Here is a 15,710-nt window from a genome sequence, read left to right as displayed (position 1 = left end):
TTTTTTTAGTTCTTTTTATGAAGTTTTGTTCAATTCTTTCATTTGGGACAAGTTTCTTTATCTCCTCATTTTGGCGGCCTCCCAATATTAATTTTTATATATTAGGTAGAGCTACTATGTCTCCCAGTCTTAGTAGAGTGGTCCTGTAGGGCTCAGTGGCAAAGCCTCCTCAGTCAGCTGTGCTGGGCATTTCAGGTGCACACCCCACCCCTGTTTGTGCTGTGTGCACCCTCCTGTTGTAGTTGGGCCTTCATTGCTGTTGACACGTCAGTGGGAGTGATTCATTCCCAGGCCAGTGGGCTGAGGACTGGCCATGACTAGAGTGGAGGATGAGTGCCTGATGAGTCTGTCCCTTGAGGATGTGACTTGTGGAGGAGGTGCTTCAATGTGGTCTAAAGTTGACCTAATATGTTGGCTCTGGGGCCTCCTGGGCATTGCAGGCCAAGGTCATCTACCACCTGTGTCCTGCCCGGGACGCCCCACATGAACTACAGAGTGATCTGCAGATGACTGCTACCTGTGCTAGGCTTGCAACTGCCTGGGAGAGGGGGCAAGCTGGAGGCAGGTTAGCCTGCCAGAGTGTGTGCTGCACGTGTATGTCCAGGTGGAATGTGGGGTTAAGAAATGGTTAAGAATTGACCAGTTTAGAAAGAATGCTGTTATTCCTTCTTCTATTGTATTGTTATACTCCTATGCTGTTCTATCCTATGTTAATATGCTATTATTACTTTTCCATCAAATCACCTCTTTCAGTGTTGAATGCATGAAGTAACATCCACTTTTTCCTCTTGCAGACCCCTGCTCTTCCAGACAAGTGAACACGTGGCCAGTAGTCCTGCTCTGGGGGACACTATTCCATTCAGCATCATTATTCAGTTTTTGTTCACGAGAGCACCCGCTGAGCTGAAATCCCCCTTCCAGGTAACACAGGAAAGCCACAATCCTGTGCAGAGTCTTCCCTCTTCATGAGTACAGTGCCCTCCCTACTCACTGAATGCATTCCTGGCCTCTCTTTGTCCTTTTTAGTCATGGATTTCTGTCTCAGCAGCAAATCACTAAGGAAGGAAAATTCCCATTGCTCTGCAGTGTAAGAAGTACCTGATGAATCCAGAATTAGCCCTTTAAATAATAATGACAAGTAATTTATGTTCATAAAGCTTTTTTGATAGAGACCCTATTTCTTTTGCTGATCCACCTTCAATTGGCAAATCCAAAGGGCTCATTGGGAGTTAGGAAGGTGCCCCAAGGGCTGAGCCACCTTCCCTCAGGCAGGGATAGGAGCTGATTTCACCTTGGGAAGCCTTGAGAGCACTTTTTGAACCAGTACTTGTGCCATTTACTGAAGAATGTGTATGCACTTCTCTAACTGTGTTTCAACCTTCAGAGGGCAGAGTGGTCCCATGCACGCTTCTCCCAGTGGCTGGATGACCACCCATCTGAAAAGGACAGACTCCTCCTCATCAGGTAAAGCCGTGTGTTCCACGGGTACCCATCTCCTCTAGAAGCCCAGGGAGAGTAGGAGACGCAGGGGAAGAGGAAGGAACAGTGCCTGGGTGGATGTGTACATGTGGTGGCACCTCCTCACATCAGGCACCTCACTGCACAGGCACACGTGCTAGAGCATCTGACAGAACCACTGGGCACAACAATTTTTGCTTTCCGGTTCCTTCACTTCCAAACCTTTATCTCCCTTTTGTGCTGTCCCATGCCTGATGCAGCCCTGAGAACTATGCACTTCTGGTTTTGAAAACCAGCTTTAGCTATGAAGGCTCCTCATTGTCTTGGCTTCTCATTTTCTGCTTCATTTTCATGGGTTGCAGTTACTGATTTAGTGGAGCACAGATACGAATAAACTTTTAAAAATACGCAAACATGATGAAATTATTAGTAGAAAACGAAGACAACCCAGCAGCTATTTAGATACCATGTGCCCTCCAGTAGTGCCCACAAATGTATCTATGTGTGTACGCATGCGCAAGACACACCCCTTCCACCCAGCCACACCCAGGGCTGGAGGCTGTAATTGTCACATATAACCTAGTAAGCATCTCTCTTCCATCAGCATCTCCTCTGCAGTTGTTCTCACCACAATCTCCAGAGACCTCTTAGCCACCAACCCAAGGCGTTTCTTTTTTTTTTTTTAATTAAATCTTTATTGTTCAGATTATTACAGTTGTTCCTCTCCCCCCCCCCCATAGCTCCCCTCCACCTGGTTCCCACCCCACCCTCTGCCCTTACCCCACCCCCCCACCCCCATCCTCATCCATAGGTGTACGATTTTTTTTCCAGTCTCTTCCTGCACCCCCCACACACCTTTCCCCCTCAAGAATAGTCAGTCCACTCCCTTTCTATGCCCCTGATTCTATTCACCAGTTTATTCTGTTCATCAGATTATTTATTCACTTGACTTTTAGATTCACTTGTTGATAGATATGTATTTGTTGTTCATAATTTGTATCTTTACCTTTTTCTTCTTCTTCCTCTTCTTAAAGGATACCTTTCAGCATTTCATATAATACTGGTTTGTTGGTGATGAACTCATTTAGCTTTTTCTTATCTGTGAAGCTCTTTATCTGACCTTCAGTTCTGAATGATAGCTTTGCTGGATAAAGTAATCTTGGTTGTAGGTTCTTGGCATTCATCACTTTGAATATTTCTTGCCACTCCCTTCTGGCCTTCATAGTTTCTATTGAGAAATCAGCTGACAGTCGTATGGGTATTCCGTTGTAAGTAACTGTTTTTCTCTTGCTGCTTTTAGGATTCTCTCTTTGTCTTTTGCTCTTGCATTTTAATTATGATGTGTCTTGGTGTGGTCCTCTTTGGATTCCTTTTGTTTGGGGTTCTCTGCGCTTCCTGGACTTTTAAGTCTATTTCTTTCACCAGGTAGGGGAAGTTTTCTGTCATTATTTCTTCAAATAGGTTTTCAATATCTTGCTCTCTCTCTTCTTCTGGAACCCCCATAATTCGATGTTGGTACGCTTGAAGTTGTCCCAGAGGCTCCTTACACTATCTTCATATTTTTGGATTCTTTTTTTCTTTTTGTTTTTCTGGTTGGGTGCTTTTTGCTTCTTCGTATTTCAAATCTTTGACTTGATTCTTGGGATCCTCTGGCCTGCTGTTGGGAGTCTGTATAATATTCTTTATTTCAGTCAGTGTATGCTTAATTTCTAGTTGGTCCTTTTTCATATCCTCGAGGGTCTCACTAGATTTATGGAGGGTCTCACTGAATTTATTGGCGGTTTCTAGAAGATTCTTGAGTAACCTTATAACTGTGGTTCTGAACTCTATAGCCAGTAGTTTGCTTTCCTCCGTTTCTGTCATTTGTGACCTGTTTTTTTGTCTCCTCATTTTGGCTGCTTCCCTGTGTTGATAGAGTGGCTTTGTGTGCTAGGTGTTCTATAGGGCCCAGTGGCTCAGCCTCCCCAATTACCTGAAGTGGACACTCTTGGTGCACCCCTTTGTGGGCTGTGTGCACAGTCTTGTTGTAGTTAAGCCTTGATTGTTGTAGGATCACTGGGAGGAATTGACCTCCAGGCCAATTGGCTGTGAGAATCAGCTGTGTCTATGGTGGGAGAACTTCTGTGCTGGAGACACCCTTATGGGGCAAGACTTGCTTCAGTGGGGCTTTGGTGCTCACTGAGTCTGCCCCCTGAGTTTGTCCCTTATGGATCTGAGGAGTTGTAATCTGGTTGGTCCCACTCTGACCACTGGGTACACTGGCTCTTGGATCTCTAAGGAGGTGCTAATTTAGCCTCTGTCTGAGGCTACCCCGCAGGAGCTACAGAGAGATCTGCAGATTCCTCTTCTTTGTTTGGGGTTTGGAGGTGCCCAAATGAGGCCCAGCTGTGAAGCAATGCTGTGGGGCCTTGGGCCTTCTTTTGGATGTTCTGGGTCTCTCTGACCCAGCTGCAGTTTGTTAGGTAATTTTAGATTGCAAAGAGCCAGGTCATTCATATGCAAAAGCCTCTGCGCACAGCTTGGGTGGGGTGGGGTCTCAGGGAATCAACAGGACGGAGCAAACAGCTATGGCTGATCCTCAGTCCTGCTCTAAGAGGCCCCGGGCCTCAGTGATACTTGGTATTCGCTGCAAGCACCTCTGAGAGAAAGCCGCCCTCGAGTTCTGCCTGATCCCAGACAGTCCAGTTTCTCCCTGTATGAGTCTGGGTCCCCAGAGACTCACCCGGAACTGGGGCTCAGGACCATCGGGAGCTTGTGTCTCCCTCCCGATTGAAAAAGACAACAGTGTCCTCAGTTGCCAGCCCTTTCCACGTGCACCTCCGTACCTCTGCACTTTACTTCCGCACCTCCTCTGAGTCCCAGTGTGCTTTTCTCTTTCCTTCTAGTTGTAGAATTTCCACTCAGCCAGCCTTCCTGTTGTTCGGGATGGTGTCCGTTTTGTCTTTTAGTTGTAGTTTTGAAGTGGTTGTGCGAGGCAGCAATTTCCGGTGTTTACCTATGCCGCTATTTGGTCTTCTCTTCCTTTTCAGTTTGTATCCTTTCCCCAAGGCGTTTGTTCTTACACTATGCAGCTTTAGCTGGAGTTGACCACTGCCTCCTTCTTGAAACTCCTCATCGACTCACTGATAGAACACATTTTCCTTCATGCTCACTATGAGCCAGGCCCTGAGGACACAGAGCAAACTGAGACACAGCCCTGCCTTCTTGGAGCTTCCACGGCACCACGGTTGGGTGTTTCATTGCGCACCTTTCTGGCCATTATTTCCCTCAGTCTCAATGGCTGAGTTGACTTCTGTCTACTCTTTAAGAGCCATCATTTCCCACAATTTGTTCTTGGCTCATTTTCCTTCACATTCTATCTGTACTTTTGTTCCCACATGAGCTCATCCAGACGCATGACTCTGGTGGTCTCTTCTGTCCAGTGGCTCCCAGGTCTGCGATTTGCCTCGGCTGCCTGGAGCCTTAGGCCAGCAAACTTGCTGCCATACGTCACCACTCAACGTGACACAGAAATCTCACCCAGAAATGTTAAAAATAAATAATCTTTCCTCTCAACTCTGCTCAGTGTTCTAGACGCCACGTCTTGGATAAAATGGCACCAACACTTTCCTAGCAACCTAGAACCTTGAAGTCATCATTCAGCTCCTCATCACCCTCACCCTCCAAATCCATCAGCTGTACCTCTTCAGTAGCTCTTGAAACCGTTTTCAGTTCTCCCAGAGGGTCCTGATGATGTTGATGGGACCACGGCCCCAAGCAAGGCTTTTTTGAGCCTAAGTGCAGGCAATAGTTGCAGAGCTTTGAAAAATGCGGCGTTCAGGCCACAGCCTTGACTACCTGAGAATCTCTGAAGCTGGGAGCTGGCGTAGGATTTCTTATAGCTGCCCAGGCAGCTCCGCAGCACAGGTGAACAGACTGGTGTCAGGGGAAAGACCACACCCAGGAGGGAGGCTGTGAGAGGCCGTTGAGGAGCACCAGCCCAGCCTCAGGGAGAGGCACTGAGCTCTCGGGCTGGTGCCAGAGCCTACTTGAGCCGCTCACTCTCCACGCCTCTGTGAATAAAGAGTAGATTAGCCCAGCCCCTGCTATTCGTCCTTGCTTATCTGTTACTCCTCTCAGCTGTAAGCATCTGTCTGACCAGGAAGCGAGGGTGCCAGGTGAGCCTCCAAGCTCAAGAGATGGTGAAAACTGCCCTCAGAAAAGGTTTTTGGGCCTGGGTTAACCCAGGGATTTGCAGTGTATTTGTGGATTTTTTGTTCTGAGTCCAAAACACTCACTCTGCTGCCACCCCCTTGGTACTAGAAGAGTATTTAGAATTTAGTTCATTGAACACGGTTCATTTTTGTTTTCCTAACAAGTTGGAATTAGTTCATCCACAGTAGTTGTTCTGCTGTGGACACATCACAAATCCTTTTTCTCCTTTTTAAAAATGTCTCCTGGGTGATTTCATCAGCAGTGCTGTTGCTAAGCCTATATTTAGCAACTAAAAATCATGCTGAGAAATAATGTCATGCTTTTTAAATAAGGTCTATCCATCCTCCACACGTCTGACAGCAGAATCTTCATGCTCTGAGCAGCACGTCCAGCCTCCCTGAGGATCCCAGCAGCGGCTCCTGCTGCCGCCGGTGGGGGGCCAGGCAGGGAGCTCTGTCCTTGGGCTGTTCCCTCCTGTCTGCTACTGCGAACTGACTTTGTCTAAAGCGCCGCTGCTGTGTTCTTTCCCCTGTAGATACACCAGGGCTAGCATTGCTCTTTAAATGTCAGTAAATTCATTTTAGCTTCTGGGGCAAACCTTGTTATATACTCTCTGTTCCTCCTGGCACAATATGCTAGGTTGTCATAAACTAGGACAAATTGCGGATCGTGGGACTGCTGCTGCTGAACAAATAGCAAATGATGAACCCTCTTCTGCCTTCCTTTCTGTTTCCTTCGGACACAGATGTTCCTTTAGAGCTTGAGGGATACTGGTCAAGTTAATTTTAAAATTAGAGTGACTACTGACTCCTGGGGCCAAGTGGTACCTCCTCAGCTCCCGCCAGTCAGGTCCTCCAGATGTGCGTGCCCTCGGGTACCGGTACGAGGCTGCCCCCCAGGGAAGACTGGATCTGTAACTGCTGAATGTGTTCTCAGTAAAGATGAAGGCTGAGTTTTGATGAAAAGATTTCTAAATCTTCGCAAAGTGTTAGTATTGGCCTCAAGCCCATTATTCTTGAGGTCTGTAATGGAGCAGCAACTCTTCTTATTGTGATCTTCTTGTCCTTTGCATTTCCTTAGCCTGAGAAGAAGAACACATTTCTGATGTAAAAAATGTTTACAGACTTTATTTGCCTATTGGTACTTCTTAATATATACAATTATCATCCCATTCTCAGTGCAGGTGCATCCCTGGACCCCCTGCCCTCCTGCCTGGTCCAGGGCCCACAGTTAGGAACCATTTCCTCAAATCCCTGTAGATGGAGGCTTCTCCTCCTGATGTCCCTGTGTCACTAGATACTTACCAGTTCTGGAAACTGGGTGCCTGAGATGAGACCAAAAGGGAGGATAGAGCCAGGGAAAGCGAACGGCTTACCTGCCTAGGAAAGCACGTGGTGGATCTTGGAGTCATTTATGTATTTGAGTACTAAGTACACTGATACTTCGTGCCTGACAAACTCAATCTTGTGTTCCATAAAAGCCCCCACAGAGCAGTGTGACCATGTGACAGACTGTTCTTCTAATTGTTTGTACAGGTCCTGTACTAATTTTTTTTCAGTAAGGGTGCTAATCGTCCTTTTTGGTTACAAACCATAGTTAGGACTAGTTCTTACTTTCAAGAAAGCTGATGTTTTACTCAAGCAAATGAAGTAATTTAATAATTGCTTGAAAATCTCACTCTGATTTTATATGGGAGGGCGGCTTACATCTGTTTTTCTTTTTGTAGTTCTGATGGTTTTTGATGAATACCAAAAAAACTAACCAAGCTCATTTCTGAACTTTCTTCTACATATTGTGTTCATATGCCTTAACTTTTTGAATGCAAATGAAACTGCTAAATTGATTTTTGTATTGTATTAAAACAGATATAATCCATTCACTTCAGAACATCTATATTTCTGAGAATTTCAATGCACTAATTTCTTAGATTAATGTATACAGGTTGTCCCCCAAAATGTGTACACACTTTGAATAATTATAAAGGCAGAATACATTTCATTTTCAAAATGTGGTAGAATCTACAGCTATCAAAGTGTGTATACACTTTTTTGGACCCTGTATACAAACACACCCACACCCACATTATTGTCTCAGACAGTTGGGGCCCTTGGGGATTTTTCCACTGTATAAATCTCCAGGGACTACATTTCGGGAGTGCCATAGCAACCTGAAGAGTTACTAGAAGAAGCAACTTTTTTTCCCCCCCATAAAGAAATAGCTTCTCTGACATGAGCTAGGCATCGCACAAAAGATTATTCTCTTGGAGCATTTCATTCCATTTTGCATGCCTTTGCTTCTTTCGGGGACTCTCCAGCAATCATGTTTCTCCTTTACCTTCTTCTGCACTTTTGCTTTTCTTTTCATTAAAGTTCTATCTGCCTGTATTTCTTTTTTTTAAATCTTTATTGTTGAAAGTTTTACATATATCCCTCCCTCTCCCCCATTGACCCCTTCTAGCCTGCTCCCTGCCCCAAGCCTTCACCACCCTATTGTCAGTGTGCATACTGTATATGCATACAAGTTCTTCGGTTGATCTCTTCCCACCCACCCTCCCCTGCCTTCCCTCTGAGATTCCACAGCCTGTTCCTTGCTTCTATGTCTCTGGATCTATTTTGTTCATCAATTTATGTTGTTCATTATAATCCACATATGAGTGATATCATGTGATGCTTATCTTTCTCTGACTGGCTTATTTCACTTAGCATAATGCTCTCCAGGTCTGTCCATGCTATTGCAAATGGTAAGAGTTCCTCCTTTTTTACTGCAGCATAGTATTCCATTGCATAAGTGTACCACAGCTTTTTTATCCACTCATCTGCTGATGGGCACTAGGGCTGTTTCCAAATCTTAGCTATGGTAAGTTGTGCTACTATGAACGTAGGGGTGCATATATCCTTTCTGATTGGTGTTTCTGTTTTCTTAGGATATATTTCTATATGTGAAATCACTGGGTCAAATGGCAGTTCCATATTCAATTTTTTGAGAAAACTCCATACTGTTTTCCATAATGGCTGCACCAGTCTGCATTCCCACCAGCAGTTACTAGGGTCCTTTTTTCTCCACCTCCTAGCCAATACTTGTCATTTGTTGATTTGTTGATGGTAGCCATTTCTGACAGGTGTGAGATGATACCTCAATGTTATTCTGGTTTGCATCTCTCAGATAATTAGTGACTTAATCATTTTTTCATACATCTTTTGGCATTCTGTATGTTCACTTCAGAGAAGTTTCTGTATGGGTCTTCTGCCCATTTTTTAATTGGATTGTCTGTCTTTTTTGGTGAAGTTGTATGAATTCCCTGTATATTTTGGAAATTAACCCCTTATTGGATATATCATTAGCAAATATGTCCTCCCATGCAGTGGGATTTCTTGTTTTTTTTTTTTTATGGTTTCTTTTGCTGTGCAGAAGCTTTTTATTTTGATGTAGTCCCATTTGTTTATTTTCTCCTTAGTTTCCTTTGCCCTCAGGATGTATCAGTAAACATATTACCATGAGATATGTCTACAATTTTGCTGCCTACGATTTCTTCTACAATTTTTATGGTTTCATGACTTACATTTAAGTCTTTTATCCATTTTCAGTTTATTCTTCTATATGGTGTAAGTTGGTGGTCTAGTTTCATTGTTTTGCATGTTTCTGTCCAGTTTCCCCAGCACCATTATTGAGGAGACCATCCTTACTCCATTGTATGCTCTTGCCTCCTTTGTCAAATATTAATTGATCATAATGGCTTGAGTTGATTTCTGGGGTCTCTGTTCTGTTCCATTTATCTATCTGCCTGTTTCTAATTTGTTTTTTATTCATTCATTATGCATTTGTTAAGCACTGGGTCCTGGGTTACATAAATGAATAATACAGCCCAACCCTCAAAGTTAAGTTACATCATAAGAGGGAAACTGACCAATTGACAGGTACACTCTAATGTGGTACAAATGTAGACGTCTTGCTCAATTACATGGAGAATCTGAGGTCTTCTAGAAGGGTGATGGGGAAAACAGTATTTAAGTGCTTTATGAATACATACAGACCTGGAAGAGAGCTAAGTGCTTCAGAGTAAAATCTTCATTTTTCATAACTGTATAATGTAGATGAGCAAATCAGCTCAAATGCAGCCCAGATCATACAGCTGGGTAGTGGGCCAGAGCCTGGTACAGCACCCAGGCTGCTTAAATAAGGGGGCTGCCCTCCACATCATGTGCTCATACCCTGAGAAGAGCACGGAGCCAGCTGTGAAGGATCCCAAATGCTGGGGCCCTGCTAAGCCAGGGCTGTTGGTGCAGAAGGTGCATCGACAGGGTGGCTGCAGTTCTTTTGTGCTGCCTGGATGGAGTTAGGAAAGGCTTCCTCAGAAAGAGGGCATTTGAGCTGGGTGCTAAGTAAAGAGCTCTGTCAGGAAGAGGGCAAGGAAGGCGAAGAGCATTCTAAGGAAAAGGAAGATCATGAGGAAGGCCTACGGGAATCGGTCCAAGAGGAACAGGCCCTTTCGTAGCCCTTTTGCTAGGCACAGACATCTCTGTGAAGTCATATTTGCACCCCCCCCCCCCCCCGCCCCCAATCTCTCCCGGGTTGGCATTGGGGGAGGACTTGGAGTCACAAGGCAGGTGAAGCTGCTCTGCAATGTGTGTTGGTAACAATGGAAACTAATGATTTGAGGGTCCTTTTAGGCCTCAGCAAACTGTCTAGAACCCAGTCGTAGCACTGACAGGGTTTGGGAGGTGGGTTTACAGCCTCCTAATGGGTAGAGGGCATGGCCAGTGATGGACTGCAGGCAGAGGCTTACTGTAGTGTGGGAGTCTAGCCCAGGGCTGAGACAGCACTGGGTTGACCACCATCTACAATGCTACAGCAGTTAGATTAGGGCACAGAATGGCGGGACTCAAACTGCAGCAAAGGGAAGAGGAGGGACTAGATGCAGAAATACCTGACAGATTAATCGCACTTGGTAACTGATTCTGTGCAGCATTGAAGGAGAACTTTAAATAGAGGCCCTTGGGAGGTGATGGTGCCCTTTGTTGAAATAGGGAAAGGTGGGCAGAATACTTCCCTAAGGGTGTCCTCCCCCTCCCCAGGTTTCTTTTGTTTTTTTTGATGACTTCATTTTTTAGAGCAAATTTAGGTCACAGCAGATTAGAGAAGGTACAGAGATTTCCTATACCTCCTCTGCTCCCATATGTACATAGCCTCCCCCATTACCAACATGCCCCATCAGAGTGGTCCGTTCATAACAGTGACCCCACACCGACACATCACCCAGACAGAGCCCCCAGTTTACACTAGGGTTTACCATGGTGCTAACATTCGTTCTGTAGGTTTGGACTGCCCTAGGCTTCTGACAGGTGAGTTTGAGGGCTACTTAGGGGGAAAAGGCCAAAATATCCAGAATGCAGGTAGAAATCAGGAAGGCGGTCAGGGCCAGAAGTGAGATTGAAGATTCAATTACGTAGTGGCTGAGACTGTGAAAGTGGATGGAGTGGGAGGGGCACTGCAGAGCAAGTGGGGAGCTGGCAGACTCCGGGCAAGTACATTCCCCACAGTTAAACGAAAATAATGAACAAACCTGACCAGGGATTAATATTTTCAGTGTTTGGGAGCAAAACAACCAGTTGAGAAATATTAGATGGGAGTTGAGACTGAGTATGTGAGCTAATGCTATCTTTGTAGAAATTTTGTAAACTCAAGAGCAGTGAAACTTTTTAACAATGATAAAAATTTGTTTTACTTGGGACTTAAGTAGACCAATAATAAAATCCATTAACCATTGTTTTAGCTCCACTTAAACATGATCTAACACTTAGATCATCTGGTTCAGTAGTTGAAAACTTTTTCCATAAGGCCACATACTAAATATTTTAGGCTTTGCAGGCCATATGGCCTCTGTCTGACTAATCAGTGTAGTGTCAAAGCCACCACAGACAATACATAAGCGAACATGCATAGAGCGGGATTTGGCCTGTGGGTGGTTGGCTAACCCCCTGATCTAATTCGTGAGAACATTATAATCATCAAGAACTGGCTGGTGTCATATACCCTTGACTGAATTCAAAAGTTTGAGCCCAAGAGCAATTTTCCTTTCAGCTTCATCAAATAATACAGGGCCCCCGCTCCTGAACATGCCTCCCTGCGGTGTGAGCTCTGAATAGGCACCAGCTGCATATGGCTTCTCAGAAGTCTAATAAAGAGAAATAGAGTACAGGGAAACTGAAAACCACCTCAGAGGTCAGAGCCGGATTGTATAATAAGACCACTATGTACAGTGCAGACTGAGAAAGGTTTAGTTCTGCACCTTAACCATAGTAACACTACCAATGAAGGTTTGAAAGCTGTTCGTCACTCAGCTTATGGAACTGGGCAGAGGTTCCAGAAATGGGCTTCTTTCTTTTATATATTGACACCCTCTAACCTGTTTTATTATTTGTATAATTTTTGACATTGTTTTCATTTTGGTTTTCAGGGGAGCCCTGGAGGCTTATGTTCAGTCTGTAAGAAGTAGAGAAGGCAAAGAATTTGCACCAGTGTATCCCATAATGGTTCAACTGCTTCAGAAAGCTATGTCTGCTCTTCAGTAATAATGTGAAGTATTTCTTAATCTCCATTCTTTGCTAACCCAAAGACAGTTAGTATTCACTGTTTTAAGAATGTAACCAACTTTTCTGTATTTTCTATTGATCTTTTTCTGTTGATCTCTTCAGCCCTTCTAATTAAGTAGCATAAAATGTCAAAAATCACCATCACCTTCAAACGCTAGAGGTCTGATTTTCCAGAAAGACATCCAACTCTTCTCTCCTTTCAGACTTTTCTACAAGGCTAGCTAAAATTCCTTTCCCATCACATAACTGAGCACCCACTGCTTTTTAAGGTATATGGCCAGGTAACATACAATAAGTACCCTGCTTCCCCCAATCTTTCTTCCTCACTAGATATGTAGCCAGTGGTTTCCACATCTGCATATTAGAACCAGTGAGGGAAGCTTTTAAAAAGCCTAATATTAATTGATTTGTACTCCATATTAACACATTTGGGGTAGGAGCCACGCATTAGTATTTTTAAAAAACATTTCCAAGTGTTTCCAATATGCAATAAAGTTTGGGAACCAATGGCATATCCTAAAAGCAAAGATGTAGAGCTAAATGTTTAAATATGTCATAATGTATCTGTAATAAAGCTAGAGCAAGCTATCTTAACACTTTGTGTCATTTTATTAAAAGCAGACTTTTGTGGCTGTTAAACTTTGTAACAGAGATGCCAAATTATAAATAAAAACAATTTTTATTTTACAAAGGTTCTGATAGATAATCTAGGTCTTTATTTTCCTATTGCCCTCGTCCTGTTAACATGTTACTTTTAACTTAATGCTTAAAACCCCATCAGCAACTTATTTTCCATCCCCAGAGCCTGATACTCTGGCATCTCATATATAATGTTCAGTCAAAATCAATCAGCAGAAGTCAGAGATAAACCTTTTTTTTTTTTCATTTTATTTGAAATAATATACAAGAATATAGTGTGCAAAATTTAGGGGCAACATCATGAAGTGTAATGAACTGAAATCAATTTTACGGCTGTGATTCCTAACCAGAAATACCACTTGGTAAGTAACATGAAAAGCCATGATTGTAGCTCAGAGCAAAAGCAGCTGTATTGCCAAAGTATTTGCTCTAATTTCAGACAGTTGGAGGAAAGTAAAGTGCAAGTGTTGCACTGCAGTAAGTGCAAAGTCTGCCCCCACCATAAAGATATGATGACAAAATAACATATTGAAGATATGTAGCTGAGGAGATACAGAACACAAAGTTTAAAAATACAATGGTATCAACTGTTAATAGCACCATTACAGTGACTATATCTCAATGCTATTAACTTCACCTTGGCCTGGGCTACGTCTCCACTGGAAATAATGGATGGGTGCTGCCACCTGGTGCCCACACTCAGCATGCGCGGGTAACTGCAGCAGGTGGCCCCTTAGCTGGGAGGCTGACACCAGCCGCCTGCCACATGTTCCGCTAGCCTCTTGGCACTGGCCAGACTAGGAGCTCCTGTGTTTGGCACAGATGCTGAGCCATGTGGTGGTTGCTCAGAAAGGCCAACTCCCAGCTTCTGTTTCATTCCATTATGTGTACAATACAGATTAATAAGCAGGAAGGAGCCAATGTATAAACAGCAGTTATATATTTTTAAGTTCCCCTTTTGTACAATTTAAAATAAAACATGTACACACTTCTCCTCTCTCTACTGTACTTTAGCACCACAGGATTTAAATTTTCAAGCCTATGTTACCTGATAGACATGTGAAATTTGGAAGAAAAATAAGGCAATTTGGTTTACAATGTTGATAGTTTTAGCTTAATGCTCTAATGGAGAAAGCAAATCCTCACGCTTATTATTAAATCATTTGAAGACTCAATGCTATCAGTATCTTATGGTCACACGAATTCCGGACAAATGGTGAGAACACGTCCTCTTAAGTCTTCCCATCAACAGTCTATGTTTATGCAAATGCAGACTTAATATAAGCATCCTGGTTTAATGTTGTTGTGAGCCCTGTGGAGATAAAATGAAAACTCAGTGAATGTTTACAAATCAATAGACAGTAATTCTACAAATGAAAGCTAAGATGGATAATGTTTATAAGCTTATTATTTTTTAAAAAATCACTTTCTCAGAAGTGGGCATTTTAAGTAAGTTCACTAATATCTGATTGCTCAAGCATCGGAAAATCTATGAAAATGGAGAAATGAACTAGGAGGTGCAGAAAAAGGGGTGTAGGTAGAGCCCTACCCTACATGGAGTTCTAAGGAAGTCAAGAACTTCAAAAATCCAGTTCAGCTACCTTTTAATATTGGAAACTGACCACTACTTCCTTAAGATAAATTCATGAAAATTTTAAACAGATGTGAACTGCAAGCTACTGTAAAGAAACAGACATAAACATAGCCCTCCTGTTGCAAACTGATGTCTTCCCTTCGTTTTTAGGTATTTCAAACTGAACTTGTTCTGTTCTATCATGTTACGTTTTCTTGTAATTAATCTAAAAACACTTAAAAGATGCTAGTCTAGTAATGGAAAAGTTTTAAGAATCAGGTCTATCAAGGTAGCATTATTATAGTGCAAACTTTTTACCACTCTTTCCAGGCTTTTCTATTTCTTCTTTCCTGGGGTTTTTAATCTAGAAATTATATACAAATGTCAGAAGTCCCCACGAAGGTTAAAAACAAAACGCTGTTGAGACACACCATCTCCAACTTAGAAAAAAATCCTACTATGACACTGAGTTAATTAACACCCATTTTTCAACCCAACTGGAAGTAAATACATCCCAAAATTATTTTTATACCTCAACATTTCCAGACAAGCATTCTTCTTAAGCATGTCTTACATTTCTCCCTTACACGCTCAAAGAGTAAATGGCACTGAATGAAGAAAAGGCCGCCTGCCTGCTGTGACGGTGTAAAAACATGACTAGGTTTTGAAGCACAGAAAGGCCGACCAACACCTTTCAAAGGTTCTAACAACCGCTCCAACACGCCTGAACCATTCTGGGGGAAGAGTGAAGATAGTGTTAAGCAACTACTTGTTGAAACATACTGAATTGGTTCTTTTCCTTTTCCAACAGTCAGGATTTAAACGTTTTTGTTCTTCAGCCAAAGCCTTTGCTTCTAATGTATACATCCTTCTCTCTTCATTCTTCATTTTCTTCCACCTGTCACCAAGGATCACACTTATGGCTCTGTAAAAATAAATATTTACACCATGCTCAAGGCAAGAATATTTCACAAAAGTGCTGCTACTTCAGGAAGAAATATAAAGAAAAAAAAAAGACAAAAATTGTCCAACATAGAGGAGGGAAAAGGTCAAAACTATAGTAGTCATTTCCAGTAAAATCTCAAGTCATGGTCTGTTTATCATAATCTTGGCAGTTAAAGCCTCCTGTAATAGTGCCAACATTTCCAATTGTCAAAGGACATATAAAATGGTTTAAAAAAATGGATGTTCTACCAAGCTCAGATTTAAAGAAAAAAGTTAAAGTATTTCAAAGAAATGGTTTAAGTTACTGTTGG

At 42.9% G+C, this 15,710-nt stretch overlaps 2 protein-coding genes across 2 annotated transcripts in view; one reads left to right on the top strand and one right to left on the bottom strand.

The window, feature by feature from the left end:
• Window positions 1-12,937, top strand: part of COG5 (component of oligomeric golgi complex 5) — a 196,686-nt gene extending 183,749 nt beyond the window's left edge. Inside the window, exons 20-22 of the mRNA XM_081101799.1 lie at window positions 795-921; window positions 1,385-1,464; window positions 12,107-12,937. Coding sequence (XP_080957925.1) covers window positions 795-921; window positions 1,385-1,464; window positions 12,107-12,221 — 322 coding nt within the window. The 3' untranslated portion in view covers window positions 12,222-12,937. The remainder of the gene's footprint in view (window positions 1-794; window positions 922-1,384; window positions 1,465-12,106) is intronic.
• Window positions 12,938-15,710, bottom strand: part of HBP1 (HMG-box transcription factor 1) — a 35,022-nt gene continuing 32,249 nt past the window's right edge. The window contains exons 10-11 of the mRNA XM_081101805.1: window positions 15,238-15,379; window positions 12,938-14,193 (exon numbers count right to left, since the gene is read on the bottom strand). Coding sequence (XP_080957931.1) covers window positions 14,176-14,193; window positions 15,238-15,379 — 160 coding nt within the window. The 3' untranslated portion in view covers window positions 12,938-14,175. The remainder of the gene's footprint in view (window positions 14,194-15,237; window positions 15,380-15,710) is intronic.

This window comes from Myotis nattereri (assembly GCF_964212035.1).
Source record: "Myotis nattereri genome assembly, chromosome: 11".
Classification (NCBI taxonomy): domain Eukaryota; kingdom Metazoa; phylum Chordata; class Mammalia; order Chiroptera; family Vespertilionidae; genus Myotis; species Myotis nattereri.
Note: the sequence above shows the minus strand (reverse complement) of the source record. Positions and strands in the feature narration are given on the sequence as shown.